Raw genomic sequence first — 25,526 nt, forward strand, 5'->3', positions numbered from 1 at the left:
AGTTGTTTTGGGCTTAGAAAACCGCTCTGGTTTCACTGTTTTGACACGTGGACCAATAGGATGTTGGACACTAGAATTGTTTAGTGTTTTTTGGCAACTGGGCCGTCCACCTTATAGATCACCGACGCGTGGGGTCTTCGCATACGTAGACCGTAGTTCCTATTTTTGGGAATTTCGCTTTTATCCAAAAGATTTGGGGAGACGAGACTGCCCTTTTGTTTCTTTCGAATGGCCAATGAGTCCGCGAACGGGTTTTGTGGGAAGTGGGGTTAACGTGACAGTAGATTGTCATTGTCACAAAAGACGACCAAATCAATTCCCGATTTGAGTAACTTTTCGAACCCAAAATTCTGGTCATGATGGATTTGTTTTCCGTTTATAGGTCATTAACCGTTAGAGCATTTCTCTATTAATTGTGTAAACAAAAATTTTATATATAATTATTTTTATATATTTTACTAATGTGATTAGTTACATTATTTTTTTTAATATAACATAATTATTTTAACTAATCATATCAATAAATGACATAAAAAATACGTAAAAATAATTATATATAAATTAAAACTATTCATCTACACATAGCTTTTAATTAGTTTCTATTTCTCTCTTTTTCTTTAGACTAATTATATATACAAATTCTAAATACATAAACTTCGCACATACCATTTTTAAAAAAGTGGATCTACGATGAAATATGTGAACAAATAACTTTTTTTTTGTAGAACCTAATTTTTTACGATAAAAATTTGTGTAAAGTTTGTGCATTTAGGACTTGTACTTAGCATTATTCTTTTCTTTAATTATAACTTTTTACCATTTTTGCCCAAGTATTAATCACGTACACACACTACAAAAATTTAGTGATCAAAATAACTATTTCCTACGATTTTTGTAGAAAATAATCATTTTGATCATAAAATCTCACTTCTCTTATAGTGACGTGCCCACTACCAAGTTTAAAACAATTTATGTTCCTCATTCCATTGAATTACCGAAGAGTGAAATCATGGATCCAACATATTGAATATTTATAATTTTATTATCCCATATATATGTCTTGCATTTTTTAAGCTAGGTGTGAATCTTCTGCCAAAATTAAAGTATAATCTTAACAATATTGAGGGAGAAACGGACAAAAAAGGGCAGTTTATTAAATAGTGAAAAATGTATATATGCATGGATATATTACTAATTTTGTAATATATATTGATACTTGTACACTCTTACTTATTTCAGTAATCATGTACGATAATACGTCTTAACATGTCTCTAGAATAGTTTAAAAAAAAAAATACCAAACAAAAGTGTGACAACTTGCACCCAAAAGATAGAAATATCATGATCGAGTCTTTGAGATAAAGCCTCGTGTTTCCTACCTAATAAAGGAAAGAAAGGTTCAATGATAAAGACTAGATCGAGGAAAAGAAAACAGTCTTATATGAACAGATACGGAAATAAATAAATACAAGTGGATTCACAATCTTGTCCTCATCTCGTTTGTAGCCAAATCACATCACATTATTGTGAAAAGTCGTAGAATGTCATTGGTCGACTATATGTCACGGATTTTCACTAAGCACGATGCGGATGATGTCACATCCAACTTATATTATTAAAATAAAATGACATTTTGAGGAGGATAATCTGGTCATTTTGATGATGATAATAAGGTACCATGATTCTGTGCTCGGATCCGATCCTACTAAGCTCAGTGGACCACGTGTCAGTCCATACGTGGAGAACGGAAAGCTGAGGGAAATAAAAGCTGGGTTTTCGTTAGCTTAAGGTTACCAAATTAGGAAATTGGCGATCGTGCCTGCAAAATATCCTCAACCACAAGTTGTGATCTTGGTTTAATGTTTTTATTTTCTGTTCGGCGATAACTATGAAGTACCTGATTCTCTGTCACTTTTGTCCCTCTTCTGACAAGACAGGTGAAGTTGGCACCATCGAATATGGTTAGCTCCGTCTCGATTTCAAATTGAGTGAAAAAAGAAAAAAAAAAAGAAAGAAATAATCTCTAAATTCATCGTTTGCTATGTATGGAAGTTTTTAGACAATAGATGATTTTATACTAAGATCAATCATGCAATGACGATCAATTATGCAATGCACTCTAAACATTATTTAATTTCGTTCTAATAATTATCAAGTTTTAATTATTAGTAAATATGATGGTGCAAAATGACAATATTATCCACAGAGGTACGTTCCAATAGATAAAACATTATCATTTTGGTTCTCACCAATATTTATTGACAGTCAATTTTAACAACCGACCATTCAATTAAGGGGATTGATTCCTAAATTATTAAGTACTTAATGATTCTTATTGGTTCAAATATTTTTTTTAGATTTATGAAGTTTTATTTGATATTCCGTACTACTGAATAATAAGAGTATATAGCATGTCCCGATCCTACGTACTTGACTATATATTATTGACTGTAATTTTTAGAATATAGTCCCAGATGTGGTGATCTGAACCTCCCTTAAAATATTATAAATTATATTAAAATCGTGGGACTTGAATTGACGAACGAGCCCAATATGAATATCTATATAGACTGATCAGATGTACCTTAAACCTTCCTTGTGGCATTGCATTTTACCGGCCATTACCATCCTCCTGATGAGTAGTTTACCTGCAACTAGTTGAGTTGCACGCACGTAACCACGTGATGGCAAGTTACCTCTCACAAGCCAATATTGAACAACTTGTTCATGAAAAGTTACTTGTTTGGTACTGGACTTTAAGTAATGATATTAACTAAACCATACGTTTCTGGATTTTATATAATTCATTGAAAGAATGAATATTGGAAGGAGGGCCAGTACTACAGCGCAAATGTTGAAAAACGAGGGCTCGAATATCGAATTGAAATTAAATCAAGGGGGGGAAATGAGTATAGTAGAACGACTCATAATTATATATACTTAATTCTTTCAGTAGTACAACCCATCGACTGCTTTATCTATTCTTTTGATATGAAAAATAAATCTGCACAGGCATTAATATTCTCTTGCAGATGGTCCTGTACTATTTAGCAAGCAAAAAAAAATATAAGATATGATATCTTCTTCTCAGTTATCTAAGATTATTAAATGAAAATGAAACCTTACTCGTGAGAACAGTACTCGCATGAAGAACTTATGAAAAGGTTCACTGATTGTTATAATTAATAGTCTATATATAGATTGGGCAAATTAATGTAGTCTCAAATAATTACTCTATTCCCAATAAGGATGAAAACCGAAAGTCTCATTACGTTTTTGGAAGCCGCACTGATAAAGAAATTTGGTGATTATCTTGATCGAAGCTGGCCGATGAAATGGAAGAAAATCGAGACGGTTGCACTTAAGTGAAAATGGTGTCATTTCACTAAAAATATATAATATATATTAGATTGACCGATTCGGCGGTTTGAACCAGCTAATTCAAACGGGGGTTGAACAGGCCTACATCGATTTCATCAAATTGCCACCGTCTCCTGACCGGTTCTAACTGGTTTTCGTCGGTGTCGGCTGGTTCTCTCAGTTCTTGTGCACCCCTAATTCTCAATATGTGTAAAGCTAACACACAATTTATATCAATTAAATGGTAAAATTTGATTTGTAAAATTCAAATTTTAGAATTATTTATTTTCTAAATCAAATTATGTCATTTAACACTTTATTAAATGTGCTTTCCACACCAACTCGATAACAATATAATCTTTTGGATGATCATGATCATATGCTTAAGATGGAAAGGGAGGTGATCCTTCTAAGGGTAAGTCGACAACAGGGTGCATGCGATCTATACCATGAAAGCCGGAGCGGGTTCGTGGATCACATAATTGATATATTAAAAAAATTGGGAATGAAATTATTGAAGTTTAAGTTAATTAATACACGTCATGATGAGGGAGGTAGATGGGCGTCATTTTGGTGCATTATCTAGTGGCGAAATGGCCAACAGCATTAGTATCATCCTCATGATATATAATTATAAGTTAATACAATATTCTAATTAATTTTATCAACAAATTAAAATATCATACGGATAACGAATTACTAATTATTAATTGTTCTCACATATATTTTATACCAAAGAACAACCTGTATTTTTATGAATTTTTTAGTTAAACTAAAAATAATCGATAGGAGATGAAATTAATTAACTTAACATGTACAGAAGAGGAGGTTAAAGTAAGAATAATGATATAGATACCTTTACGACCCATTTCACAACCATGATCAATGTGACAGTAATACATCGTAAAAAACATTAATTAACCTTTTCTTGTTTTTCAATTGATTTGATTTTTAAATATTATATAAATTCTTTTTATTTAAAATAAATTTGTGAAAAACCAATTATAAAAATGGTTATATATATAATCAATACTCTAAATTTAACGCCATATTTCAACTACTAATTAGGCCGGCCAGTACACTTCTAGGAGCTATAAACTGTTTGTACAATAATATATATATGTATATGATATTTGTAGTCGTGAATGCGCAAGCGTTTTGCAATAATTTTAAAAAAAGTAAATAAATACACGATCCACGTGATAAAAATTAATTTTTTAATAATGAACCATATTTTTTTTTCAAAGAGATTGCATGGCGCTTGTGCGCTTCACGACTGCAAGTATCATCTATATATATATGACCGTTATATATGCAGCAAGTTTAAGTTCAAAGTTTTTTGAAGAAAATAAATATAATAATAAATTTTATTGTGAATCAAAACTCGTATATAAATTAGTTTTGTATATTAATTATATGTCTTTTGAAATAAACTTCTCAACAATGAAGAGGGAACCACACCTCATTTAAGCAAATTATATATATTGTTTCATATGTGCGTGTATAGTTTAAGCTGGAAAGATCTCATGATCGATGAGAGTGAACAGAAACTATTATATCTTGCCAGTTGAGACATTGACACGAATATCATCGATCAACCTTTAATATATATTAGCAATGAGATGATGAGGTAATTCGTTCCTTGCTCATGCATTACATATATCATTGATATATAGGATTCGATCATGTACAAAAATTCACTCAATAAGAAGTGTTCTTAATTTTTTATATTTCTCACATTCTTCATTTCCAATCTTTAATTTCTTACAAAAATTTATGTACAATTAACAATTGAAAAGATTCATGTTAAAACGCTTTATATTGTTCTTTTATATATAAGCGCACGTCTAACGTCACACTACTTCATAAGCAGGTAATGTACCCACTCCCATGGCTCGTGCTAATTTTAAAATCATATATATATATAGAAGTAATTTCCAGAACACAACTCTTGATGAATTCCTCGCTATAAGGATTAAACCTTTACAGTAATCTCTCTCTCTCTCTCTCTCTCTCTCTCTCTCTCTCTCTCTCTCTCTCTCTCTCTCTCTCTCTCTCTCTCTATATATATATATATATATGTAAGTTAGCACTCCTTGTAATAACTTTCAAAAGCAAGACGTGATCACTTGCATACATACATATACATATACATATATATATTATTTATATGTAACTTGTTGCGACTAAGATTTAAACCGAGCCTCCGAACGCATGGGAGCAGTACATGAACATTAATGACAAATGTCAATATATAGCTGATTCACGTACAGATCACATGATACAAGTTAGCAACGTTGTCAAAGTTAGCCAATCGAGACTAGCTAGCCCTTCGATTGCACGCCTACTTTAAATTTAGCACCACATATATATGTATAGATGATGGACCAGTGAACCTCGATCTCAATATAATTCAAAATTAATTAATAATCTTATAATGTTTTTATATATGCATGCTTTTAGGAAAGCAATTATTTATATTCGATCGGCACTCACAACTTTACCTTAACATCTCGATCGTTACCATTGCTATCTATCTGCCTGTAAAGTATTTGTACTAAGTTGTAAGAATCTATTGCAATATTAATCTAGTGCTTGAAGCCAGCTAGCTGCTAGCTGGGTCAACACAATAAAACACATTATCTAGGGTTTGGGGCCTGTTCCAGAGCTCGGCTTTCGATTGGCTGAACCCACGTGATATGAATTTAGTGGACCAATAAGATTCGATCTTATTAGATATTAATCAACCAATGTTAAAGAGTTTTGAGTTTAACAAGCCGAAAATGAAGGGAACATTGTAATATAATATGCCGTCGTGTGTCTCCAACTTGAAAAGTATGGACAAGTGTCAATCATCAGCCTAATGATATGATTACATAGTCCAAGAAATGGATAAAATAAAAAAGTTGGTTTCCCATTATAACTTGCATTATATATATACATATATATTTAGAATCCTAATAGTGGAACTGTCTATTAATTCAATTTAGTCATTGTACATCAATTTAACAAGTTGATCACTTCTTGGGTTATTGTGTTAAACATGCGGCCTGCCTTTGTACGTGGTACTCTAAAATAATAATCTGGCTAGCAAGTAGAGGCCTCAAGTGATTTTTTTTTTTTTTTTAATTCGCTTTAGAAAATATAATTGTTGTTGATGATCTGGTGGAGGTGGGTACTGCAAAGAGGAAAGATATGGCGTTTTTGGTGGCTAGGTCCAACTACACCAGCCTTTTTTATAATGAACCAAGCTGTTACTTTTATGGGATAAATTGATTAGGTTTAGATAATGATTGGAGATGAAATTAATTGAGATAAAAGTTGAAAGTTAAATCAAATATTATTAAGAATATTTTTTTTAATATTATTACTATTTTGAAATTTGAAAATTTTAAATTATTTATTATATTTTATGTGAGAATTTATGAAAATTATAATGATGAGATGAGTTGAGATGGTTTTGGTATCCAAACTAAGCTTCAAAATATATATTGTTTATATGACATTCTTTGATTGTGCATCGAAAACATTTACTAGAAATTGGGAAGCAAGAAATAAGTTTTATTTTTATTTTTCACTCCAAAATAATTAGGATTTTCATTATTTCTACACACCATATTTATTTTTATTTTTTTTATTTTATTCTTCGTGAACTAATTAAGTTCTTTTACTCATTATCCATATACTATATATTTGGTAAGAGAAAAAAAAATTGAAAAATTATGTATGATATGTGATATGTGTGGAGATAATGAGTAGAAATATTTACCACCAAAATCCAGCTAGATATATATACTTGTTCCAGAAGTTTATCTTTTTCTTCTTTTTCAAGTTTTAACGAGTATTAACATCTTCATCGATTTCATCGCCAGTAGTGATGATCATATCCTATATTCCTATATGTACACACTGCACACAAGATCGGACCATATTGCACGTTAATTTGCGTGCAGTGCCATCAAATTCAACTAGAGCTAGCAACCATTAATATTCCATGCATGCATCTTAATATATTATAATGCAACTTTCTAGAAATGACATAATTAAAGAAGGATGAAATTATGCGTCAACCTGCATTTTCAGGCTGGCCGATTGGCATCTCCCCGACCACTCCGATCCCCTAGCTAGCTGCCCCATATATATATAAGGGACGTCCCTATATATATTTGGTCGACCAAGGGGCTCTTAACTAGGAGTTCGGATCCCCTAATTACCGGATCTCGAAAAAAAACTAAAAATAAAAAATGTATGTTTACAAGCTGTAGTACTACTTGAACCCATTGAGGAATAAATTTCATATTACTGGAAAAGGTTTTGGGAATATTTATAAGGAATAAGTAACTTCTTTTTGTTAAACTGATTTTATGAGATGAGTAAGGGCCATGAATTTCTTTTTGATATTAGAACATACCGCATGACGAATGGGGGGCGATACTCACTACAAGAAAAATGATATTTGTGACCAATTTTTTGTAATGAAAATGATTATTTACAATAAAAATAGACTCATTTTAGTTGCAAATAGACATTTTACTGGAAATAACTTATCGCAAATAAGCAGTTTTCTTGTAGTGACTACTTATCCTATAATAAAGACCAAGAAAAATACTGGCTAGCTTGCACGTAAGATAGGGTTTTGATGAATAATCTCACATTGTATGTGGACAAGGTGTTGGACATGTTTATAAGGAATGAGTAACTCTTTCTTGTTGAACTGGTTTTATGAGATGAGTTAGGCTCCTGAATTTCTTTATGGTATCAGAGTCTGTTACAGGACAAATGATGACTCACACTACTTAGCTCGTGACAATGACCAGAAAAAATACTGACATGCACTTGAGGAAGGGTGTTGAGAAATAAATTCCACATTGCCTGTGGATAAAGTCTTGATTATCTTTATAAGGAATGAGTAATCATCTCTTATTGAACTGGTTTTATGAGCTGAGTTAGGCCCATTAATTTCTTCAGAATCATGCATGCACCATTTTGATCATACTGGATCATGATTTGCAACGAGTTCTTATACTTATCATTCTTACACCACCACATATTTATCATAAATAAATAAATAAAAATATATGTGTGATGTAAAAATGATAAGTAAGATATTTCAATTGGAATTGGGATTGCTGTCTAATTAAAAAATTGAAACTATACCAAAATACATGCATGTTTAGTCATTTAATTTTTCTCTTACAGTCACTCTAGCTAGTATGATTGAAATTGATAGAAAGGTATAATCAATTAATTATTATTCTAATTTCTTACAAAACATTCTTTCCACCCTCCGAGCACTCAACACTTCCTTTTTAAAATGTCTGCTTGGAGTCGGATTGGATACCCCAATCTGTTTTTCTATTTTATGATGAACGTGAAAGTGAGTCCTTCAAACCACATGTCACCTTTATGATTCGGCCCAGAGAAAAGAAATAAAGGCCCACTCCTTGTTGCCCAAGTCTTTGCGAGGAGCGTGTGTCTCCATCGCTTGAATGGAGCGCGTGGCTTACAACCTCGTTGCCAAATATGATAAACGTGGACTCCGGAGTTCTGAGAGTGGAGAGTCTTTCACCTAATAAAGTCGTTCGACCAAAGTAATCGATACATCTCTACTCTTCGCTCCGGAAAATCAAAAGAGCATCCAAAGAAAAAACACAATACGAGGTTGGGTTTTTCATCTTCGGGTTTCTTTGTCTTTTCCTTTTATTCATCACTGATCTTTAGGAGATTTTTACGATTCGTTCCGCTTTTCACAGATTTCTTTTTTAATCTCGCAACGACGTCGCGTGTTTGTTTCTCTGCATCGCCATGGCAATTGCGTCCGATGAATCCACCAGAATATGCAGTCACTGGTTGATTATTTGTTACTCTCTTGGAAATTTATGATTTGTATAATCTTTTTCATTCACCCCACCCCCCCCGGCGCCCGCGGGGGCGCCCCCTTCCCCATTTTTAGAGATGGACTTTATCAATTTTTTAGCTTTTTTAATCTTTGATTTAGGTGTAATTGTGTAATTGGATCTATTTGAGATTGCTTTTGTGAGGTTTCGTTTAGAAGTTGCATAGACTCTGGAAAGTCTATAATATTTATTTTCATAGATTATTAACGTCCACTTTGTTTCTTAATATGTTGCTGCTTTTGGAGGGTTTTTTCTGTGCGTCACCGCTTCAATGCGGTACGTTTTGTGATTTATTTCGTTCTTATATGGGCGACTTGCCGATTTACGTTTCAGCCCTCGCCTTGTTCCTCTGGTTTGGTAATGCAAGAGTGTGGTTGTTAGGTTTATAACCAGCTCTTGTTTCCTATGAAGATTATATCTGAAAGTTTTATACGGGGGTTGTCTATCATTTTTTAATTGTTTCTTCTTCTCCCATTTACCTTTTCTTGGGCCACACAAGCTTTGAATTTGTCTATTTTGTCCTCCTTGAGGAATTCCGGTGTACTGCATTCCAAGGCATTTAAGTTCATAGGATTAGGTTCAATTCCAACATAATTGTCAATCCGATGGGTACCTGAGCTTAAAGATGGGGACTTGGTGTGGCGGCGTCACATATGTACTGTTCTTCAGATTTATCTACCAAGATAAATCTGTGTGATATAATGATCTATGAAGTTATATTTACCAGTCAAAACTCTTTTTTTGGTTGGTAAAATTTTTCCTTTAATTATATCTGTAGTTGAAACTTTCTTTTAGGTAGACTAGGAGATGCTTGGTAAGAATTCTCATCCCATTTCATTCACATTTCAAATATCACTCAAATACAAACACTTTTAAACTAATCATTACAATTTTCCTAAACTTTCAAGTAAAAAATTATTCTAACATTTTCAAATCCCAAAACAAAAATAATAGTCTAACAATATTTTAACTTTATAATATTTTTTATTTAACTAATTCCTAGGGGTTGGCTCAAGTGGTAAAGGCCTTGGGGTTAGGGGTATGCTCCCCCCAAGTCTAAGCTTCAAATCCCCTTGGATGCAAACAATCTCTAAGGGCCATCGGATTGGAGGATTTCTCCTTGAATTACCTGAGGTACACTTGCGGGAAACTCATTGTTGAGGGTCTGTGCATCTCCTAGATTAGTCGAAATGTTGTTCCTGGACACTTGGTGCCAATATTAAAAATAAAAAAAAATTATTCAACTTTTTATCTTTCTCCCAAAATCCAAAAAATACATAACTCAAATTATCTTATTACTATTCAAAAACCATCTTACTACCATTCACAAAATTCTCATCTCATCTCATCTCATCTCATTCCCAAGCATCCCCTAAAGATATTGACTGGATTATGTTTCAATCTGTGATGCTGGTTATCAGTATATCTTGATTCTTCTTGTCACTTCTTTTTTATACCACAATTTGAACGATACTCTTAGGTTACACCCACAAGTGACGTGCATGCGCTTGAGTAATGAATTCTCATTTGAATGTGAACCTTCTGTTTGTGCACATTGACTACATTAGTTTAGATGTTCTTCAATGCTTAACATAAAATACTTAGAATGTCCAGCGTGTGCTGTTTTCTTCTCAAGACATGTTCTGATGTCTATTATGCTCCTATGCTGTTGACTAATTTAATTTTATGTTTCCAGTGACAGAGCTATCCCTTCTTCGAATATTGATTTGCATTATGCCCATTGCTCCCGTAAACTAGAAAGATGTAAAATTTGTGGTGACATGATTCCAAGGAAATTTTCAGAGGAACACTTCTTAAACACCCATGCTCCGGTAGGTGAATGTATTCAAGAAGCTTCTTTTGCGATAACAGTTTGCAATATAGGTTTTTCAATTTTTTTTTTTTAAGAAAAGGAGATTCCCTATTTTATCTCTGAAAAAATGGCTGTTAAAGCCAGCCTGATTTATTTGGCTAGGATTTTCTTGAGTTTGAGTGTATATGATGTGTTTGTATATGATTGCAGTTTTATTGACATATCCGTGTCAGAGCAGGTATCCTGTTCACTGTGCAGTGAGACAATGGAACGTGAAATTTTACCAATCCACAAAGGTGAAAATTGCCCACAGCGGATTGTCACCTGTGAGTTCTGCGAGTTTCCATTGCCTGCTATTGATCTAGCTGAGCATCAGGTACTTGTTGTCAATTATCAAATGTGACATATGGTGTTATACTTTAGCAACAATTTGAATATAACATATTTGTTGCTTCATACTTCTAGGAAGTATGTGGAAATCGAACAGAGCTTTGTCTTCTGTGCAACAGATATATTAGACTGCGAGAAAGGTATAATCATGAAAGTTGGTGCAATGGCATCTCTGATAATACCGTGGGATCTTCCAGGTAAATATAGTATCATTCCCTCTTTGATCCCATTCGATGATGAATGCATAAACCTTAAACATTTTGTGTGATTTAAAGTTAAAAGGTATGCCTAACGATTATGTGCATTTCAAATTTCAATAACATGTTCCAATCCAAATATATAATTAGAAAGAACCTATCAAAAAATTAAAAAAATAAAAATAAAAATTCAATAACATGCTCCATAAACTGAGCTTTTATGCATTTGGATTAGTAAGGATTAATTGACTTTTATACTATGGAATTTAAAGGGAGTCGGTAGATATTCATCGGCTAATAAACTATACTTTTCTGATTTTGATCAGAGTATTATCTGCCTCTTATGTTGTGAGGGAAGAATTGTTTTGTTTAATAATTAAATCTGCCCTATAGACCATTTTTCTATAGTTTATAAGGAATTTAAAGGATAGCTACTCGACAAGAGAGAATAAGGGATGACAGTTTTGGCATACCATTTTTATCATTTTAGTTTCGGTTAAAAAGAGAAAAGAAAGAACAACTAAGCTAAAGGATTTGGGCTGTTTCTATGCTTACGTCTTCATCTGTATTATTTGATCACCATTGCTATTCAACTTGACAAAACCATCATTCCAACCTTAAGAAGATGGCTTAATTGTTGTTCAGTTCTATCAAGAGATGTATCATTTACTAGTCGTTTGATCCTTTGTTGTCCTGTTAGAGATGTATCAGTTCTATCAAGAGATGTATCGTTCAGTCCTTTTCTTTCTTTTTTTTTTTTTTTAAGAGAATTATACGGTACATTAATCTCATATAAAATTGTATATATATAACTACATGCCCTATTATATACGTCACCATGCATCCAACGTACATAGGAACTAAGGAGGAAGTTGGGCCGGAACTAGAGGACTGTGTGAGACCCCATTTTCTGTCGACCTCTCTGAATCCTTAGTTTTCGGAGCAGTAAAGACTCACGCTTTAGCCGCTTCATCTGAAGGAGGGCTTACAGAAGTCACAGCACCAGAAAGTGACAATAGAAAAATCAACATAAATGCAAGAAAAAGAGGAAACTGTACATCAAGCCCTGTATAGCAGGACAGAGGAAAGAATTGTACCCCTCCGCTGCTTACTATTAATAAAATGACCAGACGTATCTGGTTACGATCAGATGTAGGAGAGAAGCTCGTTTAGTAGCCACTGCATAAGTCCCTTCTGTTACCTACTTTGACTCATATCTTTGGTATACCTCAATACAAGACAAACAATGGAAAATATATTCAACAAAAAACTGGGCTATCGCCCTATTCTCTCTCAGTTGCCTATCTTTTATAGGTGAGGGGGGGTACCTTAGCAGTAGCTTCCAACAATTAAGATTGACCTCCTCAAGTGCCAGATATGAATGTTTTATGAATTTCATACAGGACTGCTTACTTACCCAAAGTTTACTTCTGACTTGCCAAATAAGTTTACTGAAGGAACTGACCTAAGCATACCTCTATCTCCCAAGTACAGATGCCAAGAAAGAGATTCCTTGAATAAGTTGAAAAATGCCTTTAATATTTCTTTTAAGGCGTTTGTCCTCTACTTATAGTAACTAATGAATCAGGAATGTTGTGGTCACATGTTTTATCTTTTTTTTAGTGTCATTAGAATGACTGACCTTTTAGGAATTTTTCTCATTGACGCCATGACTAGATATGAGTTCTGTATAAAAGTTCTTCTGTGCTAAGGATTAGCTTTCCTTCATTCCATAAGATAACCATTGTAGCTGTAGCGTGTTGCACATGATCAATTGGTGAGGGCATGCATTGGTTGAACATTGTTGTTCTACATGCAATTGCATTTAGCGAGGTAGCTGTAGCACTAAATCAATTAGCATCCTTGGTTGAAAGTACATGATCAATTGGTGAGGGCATGCATTGGTTGAACATTGTTGTTCTACATGCAATTGCATTTAGCGACGTAGCTGTAGCACTAAATCAATTAGCATCTTCGGTTGAAAGTGAACTTGTGGATTCCTATGTATCTGAGGCTTATGGCTTGATAATTGTGACTATATTTACAAATTGAGTGAGTGCTCATGGATAGCCTGGGAGGCCGGCTGCTTTATACCATTTTGCTAGAAACGTGAATGTTAAGCGTGTTTAGTTTTCGTTTTTCATCTATTATTTTGATCCCAATCTTGGAATATGGCTTTGGCATTTATTCTAACCACTGTTTTACTTCGGAATCAATGAACAAATTAACAAAAAATATTGATAAATCGTCTGCACTAATAAAGTAAATCAAGAAAGAATTGATTGAACAAATAAAATTATAAATAACTTTATTTCAACTTTAAAAAGTTTACTTTGTGGATTCATTTTTGTAGAGTAGTAACTTTTAAGTCTTTGATGAAATACTGCTTGCATAAATATCAATAACTTGTTCCGATGATGGAAAACAATTACGCCATTAACTTTAATGGGTGGTTTTCAAAGCAATGCACTTACAACTGTTTGAGAAGGGGGCACTTCTCCATCAACCTTTCTGGACTGTCTGCTTTAGAAAAAGCTGTTTAAGTGCACCTATCTAGGCCCTAGGGTGTCCTGGTTCGCTACTTCAGGGCTTTTGCATTACGTATTCTGCTTTGCTTATAATTTTACTGGAAATTCTTAGCATCTTTATTTTTTCCAATTTCTATGAGTAAATTCTTATGGTATTTATCTGAAGGGATGTGAGGGCAGCTGAAAGAGAGCAAGGTCCTCCTCAAGGAAGACAGCCGCAGGACTTCTCACGGAAGCGTCTTCTATTCACGATAGCAATAACAGGCATTGCTGTACTATTAGGGTCGCTTTTTTTCCAGAGAAAGACGGACACCAACCAAGTGCATTAACAGCAGAGAGGATACGCATTGAGTAATGTAAATGTGCTCGAGAGCTATATTATTTTATCTGTACCTGAAACCATCTGAGAACGTACTGTTATTACCTTATTAAGCTCATTGGGATTGTGACAATATACTGACTGGACTGCTACTTGCTTTTTAGTTCTGCTTTACAATTTGGTCGTAATAAACATAGGCTATATATATACATGAAACTGAGAGGCTGTATTTTGTCAGATTCTACTGTTTATTCCTCTATTCTACTTGAAGGTGATCTTCACAGTTTGCGATTGTATGAATTGTAAAGAAAGAGATTTTATTCTCAAGCTGGTGTGTAGGGTATGTATAATAGAAAATTACTATAGACAAAAGGATCTTACAAAGAGATCCGACACACTTACTATAGACACAAAAGGATCTTATAAAGAGATTTCACACACTGACGTCTCTTCTTCTAATTTTTTTCCTTTACCTTTCTCTCCTCAATTTTTTTTTCTCTCCCCCTCCCTCTGTGCCGTATCTCCCTTGCCGACCATGAAGGCCCCTGTTGCTCACTGTGTGCCACGGTGCCCAAGGGTATTGCTCTAAGAATAGAATATGTCGGCAGTCCACATGATGGCCACCGACATCTCTGCTATGCCTCAGCGCGATTGGGCAAAGGAGTTAAGGGCCACTATTGTGCTCGTGCATTATCCCGTGGCTAGATGGTTGAGGACCGTCTCTACCATGGCCAAGCGATTGAGGACCGTCTCCGGAGAAACAGACGGCGTTGGCGCCCCTTTTAGGGACCCCGGTGTCCCTAAACATTAAGTCCATGAGCTTGCCTTGGTGATGTTGGTGACCGAGTAATCTTGCCAACTTACTTGGCCTTCACAAAGGGAAGGTGTTTGGGAGATGGAATGTTGGAGATGATGATGAAATAGTGAGGTAATCTAAGTGATGATTCCGTGTGTTTGATGCAATGTAGAATGACTTAATGGTTGCTCTTGATATTGGCACCACTTGGATAATGCTTAGAGTGGGTATGGTGAAGTGTAGCTAGGGTTTTGGATTGTGGATAAGGGGGATTACGAAATTGGGAAGTGATGGATTAGGGTTGGAGTGTAGGATAGATTACTCATTGACTTTACGGATTGGATAAGGTAAGATGAGGAAGATAGGATTTAGATATGGTAAGAGGATAAGGTTGGATAGTGTTTGAGTGAGTCTATGGTTGTTCCTAGAGTTTAGGGATTTGGAAATGGATATGGAAAGTTTGCAAGATAGAGGAAATCTTTGATGGATGAAGGGAATTCAAATTTGGACTAGGATGGTAAGTCAATAGTTGACTAGAGAGATTTTAGGAAGAGTGATTTAAGGGATTGAATGAGATTGTCAATTTCTTAAATTATGGGATTTGAAATGGGAGTCAAGACTCCTAGAAGGAAAGATTTTGTAGAGGGAAGGAATTATGGAAAGTGGCAAACACTTTAGTGGTTGAGAATGAGGGTATGGAAGGATTAAATGAGCAATGGAAGCATGAACACCAAGAAAAAAATGATGAACACTCAAGAACAAAAGAACTTGAATGCACAAAAGATAACAAATCAACTAATGATTCATGGATTGCACAATAGTTGAAATAAACCTCATGAATTAATAACTTGATAAAAATAAAGATAACAACAACTTGGATTCACGAATTGCACTAAGTTCCAAGATCAAGATAAATGAATCACTCCTATTCATGAATTGCAAGGTGTGATCCTCTCTTTGGGATTCACAAATTGCATCCAAAAAGTCCAAGTGCCTAGCACCGATTGTTGATCTCCTAAATAAAATAATCCTCCTCTAGGAAATTTGCCAAGAGATATGAAAGAAAAGACTAAGGGTCCCATTTATAAGAGTTAAAACTTGAAAACTCCCAAAATGCCCCTTAGAAATAAATAAATAAATAAAAAAGAAATAATATAGTGGCATGGGCCAAGGTGGCCTTGGCATGCATGAGTCCATGGTGGGCTAGGATGGTGCATAGTGGCCTTCGGTCTAGTCTATGGTTATATGACACAACATGGCTTGCTGATGGGCATGACATGGTGCCATGCAAGGGCCTACTGGTGGGCATGGCGTGGTACCATGCAAGGCCTGCTGGTGGTGAGCCATGTGTGTGTGCTGTATGGTCCAGGTTGGTGGCCTGGGCGTTAGGTCTGTATGGCATGGGCTGAAGCCATGTGCTGGATGGCATGCCACTGGACTAGCCTGCAAGGCATGGGCTGGAGCCATGCGCTGGATGGCATGCCACTGGCCAAACTTGCAAGGCACGGGCTGAAGTCGTGCACTAGATGACACATCTGCAAAGGCATGCCACTAACCTGGCTGACGTACAACGTGGAGCGCATGCAAGGGGGCACACGCGCAAGGACTTGCGCTTGTGCAAGAGCATGAGCGTGCGTATGCCAGACCACTTGTTGAGCTGCGCGCGACTTCCAACCTCGCTGACCTGCATGTTGGGTGCCCCGTGCGTGTCACGGCACGGGCCAAGGCGTGCGTGTCACGGCACGGGCCAAGGCGTGTGTGTAGGCTAGCCATGGTGCTGTCCTTGCCTCCCAAGGGCAGTGTCAGGGCTTGTCTTGAGGCTACTTTTCTAGGGATTTTAACAGCCCCTCTCCTGTCATGCGATCCATCCCTTGTGTAAGGAGAGATGAACATGGGAGAGCTTTGTTAATGGTGTTCATGACCCTTACGGGAGGGGGCTGTCACGGCTGCAGTCATAAACCAATCACAAGGTGGCCGACGGAGGGAAGGGGAGGAGAGGAGAGCACGGAGAGAGGGGGAGAAAGAGGGAGATAGAGGAGGAAAAAAGAAAAAAAAAACAAAAACAAAAAAAGATGTGACACATTGTTAGTGTGTAGAATCCCTTGTGGGATCTTTTTATGTCTCTAGCAATTCTCATATAATAAAGTATGAGTTGATTTGATTTATAAGATAAATTAAAATTTGAATATTACAAATCAAATATTACTATTTAAATTGTGTGGTTAGTATGTTTTATACACCGGATTGAGAATAAAATAATTCTTATAAAGAGAACTTGATAGTGGTATTTAACAGAAACACTCTAGAACCATGGGGAATCAACTGATCTGATTATAATCTACACCCTATTGTATTGTTTTGTGGTGAGTTTGTATCAATGTTTTGAATACCGTACCGGATGGCGTACCGGTCAAGGCACTGGAACGAAATATTTCGATACCGGTACCATTTCGTGTACCGTTTCGGGATAGTCGATATATAAATAAATTATATATATAAATATATATATAAATTATATTTCAAAATAATAATTTATATATGAATAAATTATACATGAATACATATGTATATATAAATTATAAATAGTCTAATATGAATTGGGGTAAAAAAATAAGATTATAACTTAAAAAAATGAAAAAAAAAAAAAAAACATGAAGGCCGAAATACCGACCGGTACAGGCCGGTACGGCCTGTATTTCAGTCGGTACGAAACAGATATCTTACCTGTACCGACCTAGTGACCGGTACAAAATATACCGACCGTACCGGCCGGTACGGTACGGTACCAAAAACTGTGATTTGTATGGCCAAAATGTTTCTACTACTAAAGCTGGCACTTGTTGCTCTCTACTTACATTTTATAAATTAGTTTTTCTATTTATCCAGCTTTTATCTGTATCAAAATCATCAGGGCAGAAAGCAGAAACCTAAATTATTCAGGTTTTCTTTTTAATGTAGTCTAGGAAAATGTCCAAGGTAGCATGAACCGCTGCTTTTCACGCCCTCTTCAACCTTTGTTCTCTGGGCCCAATAATATATCAGCCACATTCCCTTGGGATGGACTGGATTCAAGCCTTGATTAATGTAAATTCTCTTTTGAAACAAATAAAATAAAATAATCCTGCTGTTAAGCCGAATTGGATGTTTAATTCCAAAATATATATAGATATACATATATATGTTCTGAGTTCCAAAATCGAACAGCCTCTCTCTTCTCACTAAAGTCTAACACGGCAACGAGCAGTTGCATTTTAAGCGGTGGGGTGGCAAAACTCGCAACCGCTCGCGACCATATCAACGACAAAATACCCACTGCTTGTTGATGTTGATGGACCCACCCACCGTCCCCTTTTTCCCCCCCTAAACCCTTATATTTTTACGAGAGTGCTCGAAAAGGACCGCCGAAGGCGACGATCAGTGGAAGGAAGAGGACGCAGCGATTAAGAGGGACGTCGACGTAATTGCCTACGCGTGACTTAACTCCTATCTGCAAACACAATTTCGAGGTTAGTTTTTTTTTTTTTTAAAAATATTAAATATAGATCAGCCATAATTGTTCGTTCTTTCAATCCATGAACGAGACCCTTATACATACTATTCATAATAAATATAATTTTGTTTATGGAGGGCATCGAGCCCATGCATCATAATTCAGATTTTAATTACTGTCTGATCAACAAAAATGAATTCATACGCTTTCTTATGTTTAATGATTATTGGGATACACTAGTCCCACGTACAAATTGGTGGTGGGTCTCTCCTCAGTAGTGTCACTGTCACATCTGACATGAACAGTTTGCTAGCAAAAATATCAGCATTTCTCCTGATTAATCTGCAACATCGCTTGGTAGTGGCTAATTAAATTTTGTTCTTTAATCTTCTTGTGGACACTTGTGCGGTAATTTGTCATAGTTATTCAAAGATCTTATCATTTATTTCTTACAAGAAATGCTACACACTATTCTACACCACACATTTTATATATTAAAATATTATTTTTTATTTTTTATTTTATTTTATTCTTATTAAACTAATTAAATTATTTTATTTACCATCCACACACTACATATTTATTATAGAAAAAATGAAAAAAAAAATAAAATAAGTATAGTATGTGAAGTGTGAGATGACAAATAGATTTTTCCATTTCTTACCATCTTTTCTTGTCATGTTTTCATTAAGTGTGCTTTGGCTCTTCTAGCGAGCAACTCTTAAATTATTCAGGACCTTTTCATGCATTCAGATTTTGATTGTGCGCAGCGAGTTTCAAAAGACTACAAGGGCCTTTACCATGTCTACTCGGGCGGTGCAATTGCATATTCGAGATCGATATGTAAGTTAGGTTTCAAAATTGTTCTTCTATACTGTGGCGTTTGCAATGTTTCATATGCTGGGATAGATCGTAAGTTTTTACGAATTTTGGGTTAAGCCATATGTTTCTTGTTCCAGTTTTTATTTACTTCATGCTACGTGCAGGTGGTGATGGATAATGGCATAGTCCAAGTCACGTTATCCAACCCAGATGGAATTGTTACCGGAATAAGATATAATGGCGTCGACAATTTGCTTGAAGTTCTTAACAAGGAATCAAATAGAGGGTACATGGTGTTACAATTGCTTCAACTTTTTTTCTTTATTTTTTTGTAAAAAAGAAAGGGGCTTTATTTGTTGGAGTTTAACGTAGCCCATAAAGAAACTTTACATGTTCTTGATCTTGCCTGATGGGTATCTCTAAAACTATTATTTGGGGTGTTTTCCCCCCCTTTTTTTCCAGATAGTAAATAAGACCATGGAGATTGAGGGTAAATCTGGTTTAGAAGTGTCAATTTTAATACGTCTTGTATGGAAAAGCCTTTATGAGTACTAACTCAAGTATTGTTATCTATATTTTCTTCTCTTTAAAATGATTTAGGTGGACAAGTAATGGTACTTTCTTTGACTTAAGATTTGCGATGTACCTAAAATTTTCACTCGGATATTGTAGGTATTGGGACCTTGTATGGAATGCACCAGGAAGCAAGGGAATATTCGATGTGTATGCCTCTCTTCTCACTTGTCTTCAGGGACCAGCATATACCTTCCAAAACAGTATCATCGAAAGGACTTTATAACTAAAGAGACCTCTTTCTTGTATCCAGTGATCAAACTGTGTCCACTATTAGTCTCCCCAAGTTTTTAGGATCAATGAGCTCCATTGCTATTCCCATGCCAATATGTTAAACACGAACTTGTTGACATGCAGGATCAGTGGAACAAGTTTTAGGGTCATAGTGCACAATGAGAACCAGGTTGAGCTCTCATTTACAAGAATGTGGGATCCCTCCCTCGAGGGCAAGTTTGTTCCCTTGAATATAGACAAAAGGTCATTTGCCCAAATTATTAAAGAATTTTGTTTCTAGGATGGATTTCTATAGAAAAAATTTCATGCTTATTTTCCCCAGGTTTATAATGCTTCGTGGTTCGTCGGGCTTTTACTCTTATGCCATTTATGAGCACTTGAAGGATTGGCCCGACTTTGACCTTGGTGAAACGAGGATCACTTTCAAGCTCAGAAAAGACAGGTATACATGTGATACATACAGTAGTTAATCATCTATTGCTAGTTTTTTCCCAACAGATATGCACTAAAGCATGTAGAGATCCGTAGAAGGCAATAGACAGTTTTTTTTTTTCCTTTTATCATTAGCAAAATAAATAACATTTTGACAATTCGGTATTTAGGTTTCACTACATGGCTGTAGCAGATGATAGGCAAAGATACATGCCTCTGCCTGAAGACCGGTCCTCTGGAAGAGCGCAAATCCTGGCCTACCCTGAAGCTGTGCTGCTTGTCAATCCCAGCAACCCAGAGCATAAGGGAGAGGTAATTCTTCCAGACCCATTTCTTTTTCTTTTTCCTTAATTTTATATATTGTAAAGGTATATTATTTTCTCCATTGCTGAAATTAAGCAATTCATAATTTATTTATTGAGATCTGGCATTCACTGGCTTGAGCCTTCTCAAATTTACTTGGCAAAGTTGGAGTGCCTTGTGGCTCCTAAAACAAACTCAGCATCTAGATTGCTGGAGAGGGAGTTAGAGATGTTTCCCTAGTTAGGTACTTGGGTGTACATGCAACCATATATTGTGTTTTGAGATGATCTGTTGATGTGCAGGTCGATGACAAATACCAGTACTCCCGTGATAACAAAGATATTAAGGTTCATGGGTGGATATCTAGTAACCCACCTGTTGGATTCTGGCAAATCACACCTAGTGATGAGTTTCGATCCGGTGGACCCCTCAAGCAAAGCCTGACCTCACATGTGGGGCCCACCACCCTTGCGGTAATAATTAATGGTCATTGTGAACATTTTTGCAGTATTCATGCTTGTGTTTTGTGCATGTTGACCTACATTTGTGTCATTGGCTTTCGTTATAATCTCTAGATAATCAAATTGGCATGTCCAGATGTTTATTAGCGGTCATTATGCGGGACAATACCTGGTGCCTCAATTCAGAAATGGCGAGCCATGGAAGAAGGTTTTTGGCCCAGTATTTATCTATCTTAATTCTGCATCTCCCAGAGATGATCCGCTTTGGCTATGGGAGGATGCTAAAATACAGGTTTGACTTAGAAAACCAGCATCCTCTTCTTGTTGTAAATTAATAGTATTATTGGACTGCAAGCTTTTGGTAGAGAAAGACTGATACAGTTTAATTTTCAGATGATGACCGAAGTCCAAAGCTGGCCTTATAGTTTTCCAGCTTCTGAGGAGTTCCAGAAGTCAGATCAGCGTGGTAATGTTGGTGGTAGACTACTCGTCTTAGATAGGTAGGCGTGCAACACCAATCAGTGTGTTGTAACACAACTTGTTTATGTTTTCCATTGTACCAGTGATCATTAGAACCATTTTATCGTTACTGTCATGGTTGATATACAAACGTTCACACCTACGGTTTAATTTTGTGACCTGCTTTCATCGTTTTTGATAATATCAGTTCTTGATAATATTGTTTTTATGAAAGAATGTAACAAAAAAAAAATGTTGATCATGAAATAATACAAGTCAATTCTGAAGATTGAAATTGAAGTTCCTCCATAAACTTTCTGTCTATTTTTTTTCCCTCCTGAGCATAGGTGCATATCATACATTTTGCAATTATAATGTGTAGGTATAGTAGCAAAGATTGGATGTAACAAAAAAAACGTTGATCATGAAATAATACAAGTCAATTCTGAAGATTGAAATAAAAGTTCCTCCATAACCTTTCTATTTTTTTTCCCTCCTGAGCATAGGTGCATATCATACATTTTGCAATTATAATGTGTAGGTATAGTAGCAAAGATTATATACCAGCAAATGGTGCTTATGTGGGCATGGCTCCACCTGGAGATGCTGGATCATGGCAAAGAGAATGCAAGGTAATTATCCTGACCTTTCTTTCATGGTATAATTTTGAGCTACATGACAGGATGACTGATAAAATTTGTCCTATGACCCCAAAAATGTTATTCCTCCTCATTCCTTCTTCAGTTTTTAGACTCTGGTTTATCTTCTTGTTATTTGAATATAGGATGCCTTCAAATGCTTGTGAAAATCACCATGTTAGAGTTGACAACTATATATGAAGTGAAATTTACTGTAACCAGCTATATAAATTTATATTCTTTTACAGAATCAAAACAAGGTTTGACATCAAATTGGTACTTCTGTTGACGTTAGGAACAAAGTATGTTTAAGAGCATTACTTTTACCGGTCCAAAAGATTTGAATTTTCTGTTGAAATTCATTATTTCTGATTGATTTCCATGAGAATGGTGAACATCAATGACTATGACACTGTTGCTGAGGTGTAAGCTCTGGGCTTTAACTTAGCTTTAACCGTGTATTTGTTATCTATTTTTAATTTAGAATTGGCCTATAATTAAGATTCAGGTAACATGGAATTTCATTTTCTGTCTGGCAGTCATATAAGAAATAACAAAAAATATTGGTAGATGTAAGTTTTTTAATCTTTCTCCAGGCCACTTCTTTTGGCTACCAAATTGTGCATGGCAAGAACAGGTGAAAGTCGCGAGTTTTTAGGTATTAGTAAGATAATTCTCGTCTAAGGATATAATGATACAGCTCCTGAGCTTTGTCTCACATTTTTCTTGAATCAAGAATTCCTTAATATGAATGGAGGGACTATTAAGAGACCTCTCGAATTTTCAAAATTTAACAATGGTCAAGTTGATTCTCAGCAACATTTCTGAGAGATCTACTACTGTTTAGGATGCCCTTGGGATACATACGTATTTTCTTTAGGGTGAAATTGCTCAGCACTAGCATAATGTTCTCGAGGAAGTCAGTTTCATTGAAGACATCTTTTTGGTTTCTTTTAGGACTACCAATTTTGGACAAGAGCGGATGAGGAAGGCTATTTTTCTATCAATAATATACGTACTGGTGACTATAACCTCTATGCCTGGGTCCCAGGCTTTATAGGAGACTACCGGTATGATACTCCCATTACCATAACCTCAGGTATTACTTAAATTCTATGAACACTTGGATCTTCAATTGTACTGTAAAGAATGCACTGTTTGAATAACCTTGATATGCAGGTTCTTATATTGAAATGGGTGATCTTGTGTATGAACCTCCTAGCGATGGACCCACATTATGGGAAATAGGCATCCCTGATCGTTCTGCTGCAGAGTTCTATGTTCCCGATCCGGATCCAAAGTACATCAATAAACTTTTTGTCAATCATCCTGACAGGTTAGCTCACTTTATTGCACCCAGAAGTTAATTGTCTGCTATCCTAGAATCTCCATACAATACGCCCCTGAAGAGGGAAGTTGCTAACTAAGATAGTCTGTTAATTATTATACAAGTAAGCTTACATTTAAAAATAGGTGCCTTTTTTCCATTAAAAAAAAAAGGTGCCTTTTCATTTATATGTGCAATCGTGGTCGTATCCTTTTGTTTTCCAGGTTCAGGCATTATGGATTGTGGGATAGGTATACAGAACTCTATCCTGATACAGACTTGGTTTACACAGTTGGTGTTAGTGATTATCGTAAAGATTGGTTCTTTGCTCAGGTTCCCAGGTGTGATTCTTCTATCATTAGTTTTATTTCGCTTTTTTGGTTGATTAATGGTTGTTTCCACTAACCTATTAGGCAATATGAGAGATGAATCCGTCATATTTAAGTCAAGCTTCCTTGCATTGCAGGAAGAAGGACGATAACACACATCAAGGAACAACTTGGCAAATCAAGTTCATACTTAATAATGTGGATCGGAGAAGCACCTACAAACTGCGAGTGGCTATTGCATCAGCAACTCTGGCTGAATTACAGGTATTGTATGTAGACTAGATAGACAAAATAATAATTTCTAATAACTATGCTGGGGGCGCAGGGGAGAGAGAGACAGACACAGAGAGAGAGATTTTGCTAACGATAAACTTACTGAATTTTTCCTGAAGGTGCGCGTTAACGATCCAAATGCAAGACGCCCTCTATTTACAAGTGGATTAATAGGGAGGGACAACTCAATCGCTAGACATGGAATTCACGGGCTCTACTTGCTATACAATGTGAATGTACCTGGTGCTCAGCTTGTTGAAGGCAACAATACCATCTTTTTTACACAACCAAGAAACACCAGCCCTTTCCAGGGAATTATGTATGATTACATTCGTCTAGAAGGTCCACCATCTTCTGATGTCAAAGATGAACTTTGAGCTACCTCATTGTAGATTTATAGTGGAAGATGTCGTTGTAATTACCACGTTTTGAAATGTTTGATTGGTATGAATAAAATAGTTATTGTGTAAATAGCATTCCTTTCCCCTATATCAATCTGTCTAATCGAAGAACTTGACAGAGAATGACACGAAGGATGATGCATTATTTCCTCTTTAGAAAATAGTCTATCCTACTTTCCCCTTCATCCTAACGTTCACTCTTATATGCTCCCAATCATACAAACGCGAACATGTTTTATCGGCAGAAGCATCGCTAACAATTAAGAGTAGCCAGCCAGCCACCTTTCTAAAGATGATAGTTTGGCCTCGTATCTATATGTGGGAATTTACAAAGTGGTTTCTTCAACATTTATGAAAGAATAGAAGAAAGAGAAGCCAATTAACTGAGGACAAATTTCAGAGCTAACATAAGGATTAGTTATTGTTTCGAATTTCAAGATTCATTCGTCAAGAAACGAAATGCCCTAGCCACAGACAATCATCC

The 25,526-nt window shown here is 35.7% G+C and overlaps 2 protein-coding genes across 3 annotated transcripts; both read left to right on the forward strand.

Annotated features, from left to right (window-relative positions):
* The first annotated feature begins 8,870 nt into the window (after positions 1–8,870).
* Positions 8,871–14,741, forward strand: LOC122315368 (XIAP-associated factor 1). Its single transcript, XM_043131236.1, has 6 exons — positions 8,871–9,021; positions 9,114–9,209; positions 10,954–11,089; positions 11,309–11,446; positions 11,536–11,657; positions 14,352–14,741. The coding sequence occupies exons 2-6, from the start codon at positions 9,166–9,168 to the stop codon at positions 14,512–14,514; spliced, it is 603 nt and encodes a 200-aa protein (XP_042987170.1). The 5' UTR covers positions 8,871–9,021; positions 9,114–9,165; the 3' UTR covers positions 14,515–14,741.
* Positions 14,742–19,446: 4,705 nt separating this feature from the next.
* Positions 19,447–25,112, forward strand: LOC122315369 (probable rhamnogalacturonate lyase B). 2 transcript variants are annotated; one of them, XM_043131237.1, is made up of 15 exons: positions 19,447–19,633; positions 19,777–19,898; positions 20,285–20,335; positions 20,543–20,662; positions 20,742–20,861; positions 21,022–21,163; positions 21,457–21,627; positions 21,752–21,907; positions 22,009–22,115; positions 22,616–22,706; positions 23,670–23,811; positions 23,892–24,048; positions 24,264–24,380; positions 24,506–24,632; positions 24,761–25,112. In XM_043131237.1, exons 1-15 carry the CDS (start codon positions 19,592–19,594, stop codon positions 25,016–25,018), a joined length of 1,923 nt encoding a protein of 640 aa, XP_042987171.1. In that variant the 5' UTR covers positions 19,447–19,591; the 3' UTR covers positions 25,019–25,112. The 2 variants fall into 2 exon arrangements, with proteins under 2 accessions (XP_042987171.1, XP_042987172.1); XM_043131238.1 differs by lacking the exon at positions 19,447–19,633 and adding an exon at positions 19,684–19,702.
* The last annotated feature ends 414 nt before the right edge of the window (positions 25,113–25,526 follow it).

The sequence above is a fragment of the Carya illinoinensis genome, chromosome 7, assembly GCF_018687715.1.
Source record: "Carya illinoinensis cultivar Pawnee chromosome 7, C.illinoinensisPawnee_v1, whole genome shotgun sequence".
In the NCBI taxonomy this organism is placed as follows: Eukaryota; Viridiplantae; Streptophyta; class Magnoliopsida; order Fagales; family Juglandaceae; genus Carya; species Carya illinoinensis.

What these genes read in the sequence shown, in the direction of transcription:
- LOC122315368 (XM_043131236.1), top strand. Translation starts at nt 9,166, where the DNA reads ATGGCAATTGCGTCCGATGAATCCACCAGAATATGCAGTCACTG. An exon ending in ACCAGAATATGCAGTCACTG is followed by an intron (nt 9,210 to 10,953) that starts GTTGATTATTTG and finishes TTATGTTTCCAG; the next exon opens with TGACAGAGCTATCCCTTCTT. An exon ending in TCTTAAACACCCATGCTCCG is followed by an intron (nt 11,090 to 11,308) that starts GTAGGTGAATGT and finishes GTGTCAGAGCAG; the next exon opens with GTATCCTGTTCACTGTGCAG.
- LOC122315369 (XM_043131237.1), top strand. Translation starts at nt 19,592, where the DNA reads ATGTCTACTCGGGCGGTGCAATTGCATATTCGAGATCGATAT. An exon ending in TGGGGCCCACCACCCTTGCG is followed by an intron (nt 21,628 to 21,751) that starts GTAATAATTAAT and finishes TGGCATGTCCAG; the next exon opens with ATGTTTATTAGCGGTCATTA. An exon ending in TTTGTCAATCATCCTGACAG is followed by an intron (nt 24,049 to 24,263) that starts GTTAGCTCACTT and finishes TTTGTTTTCCAG; the next exon opens with GTTCAGGCATTATGGATTGT.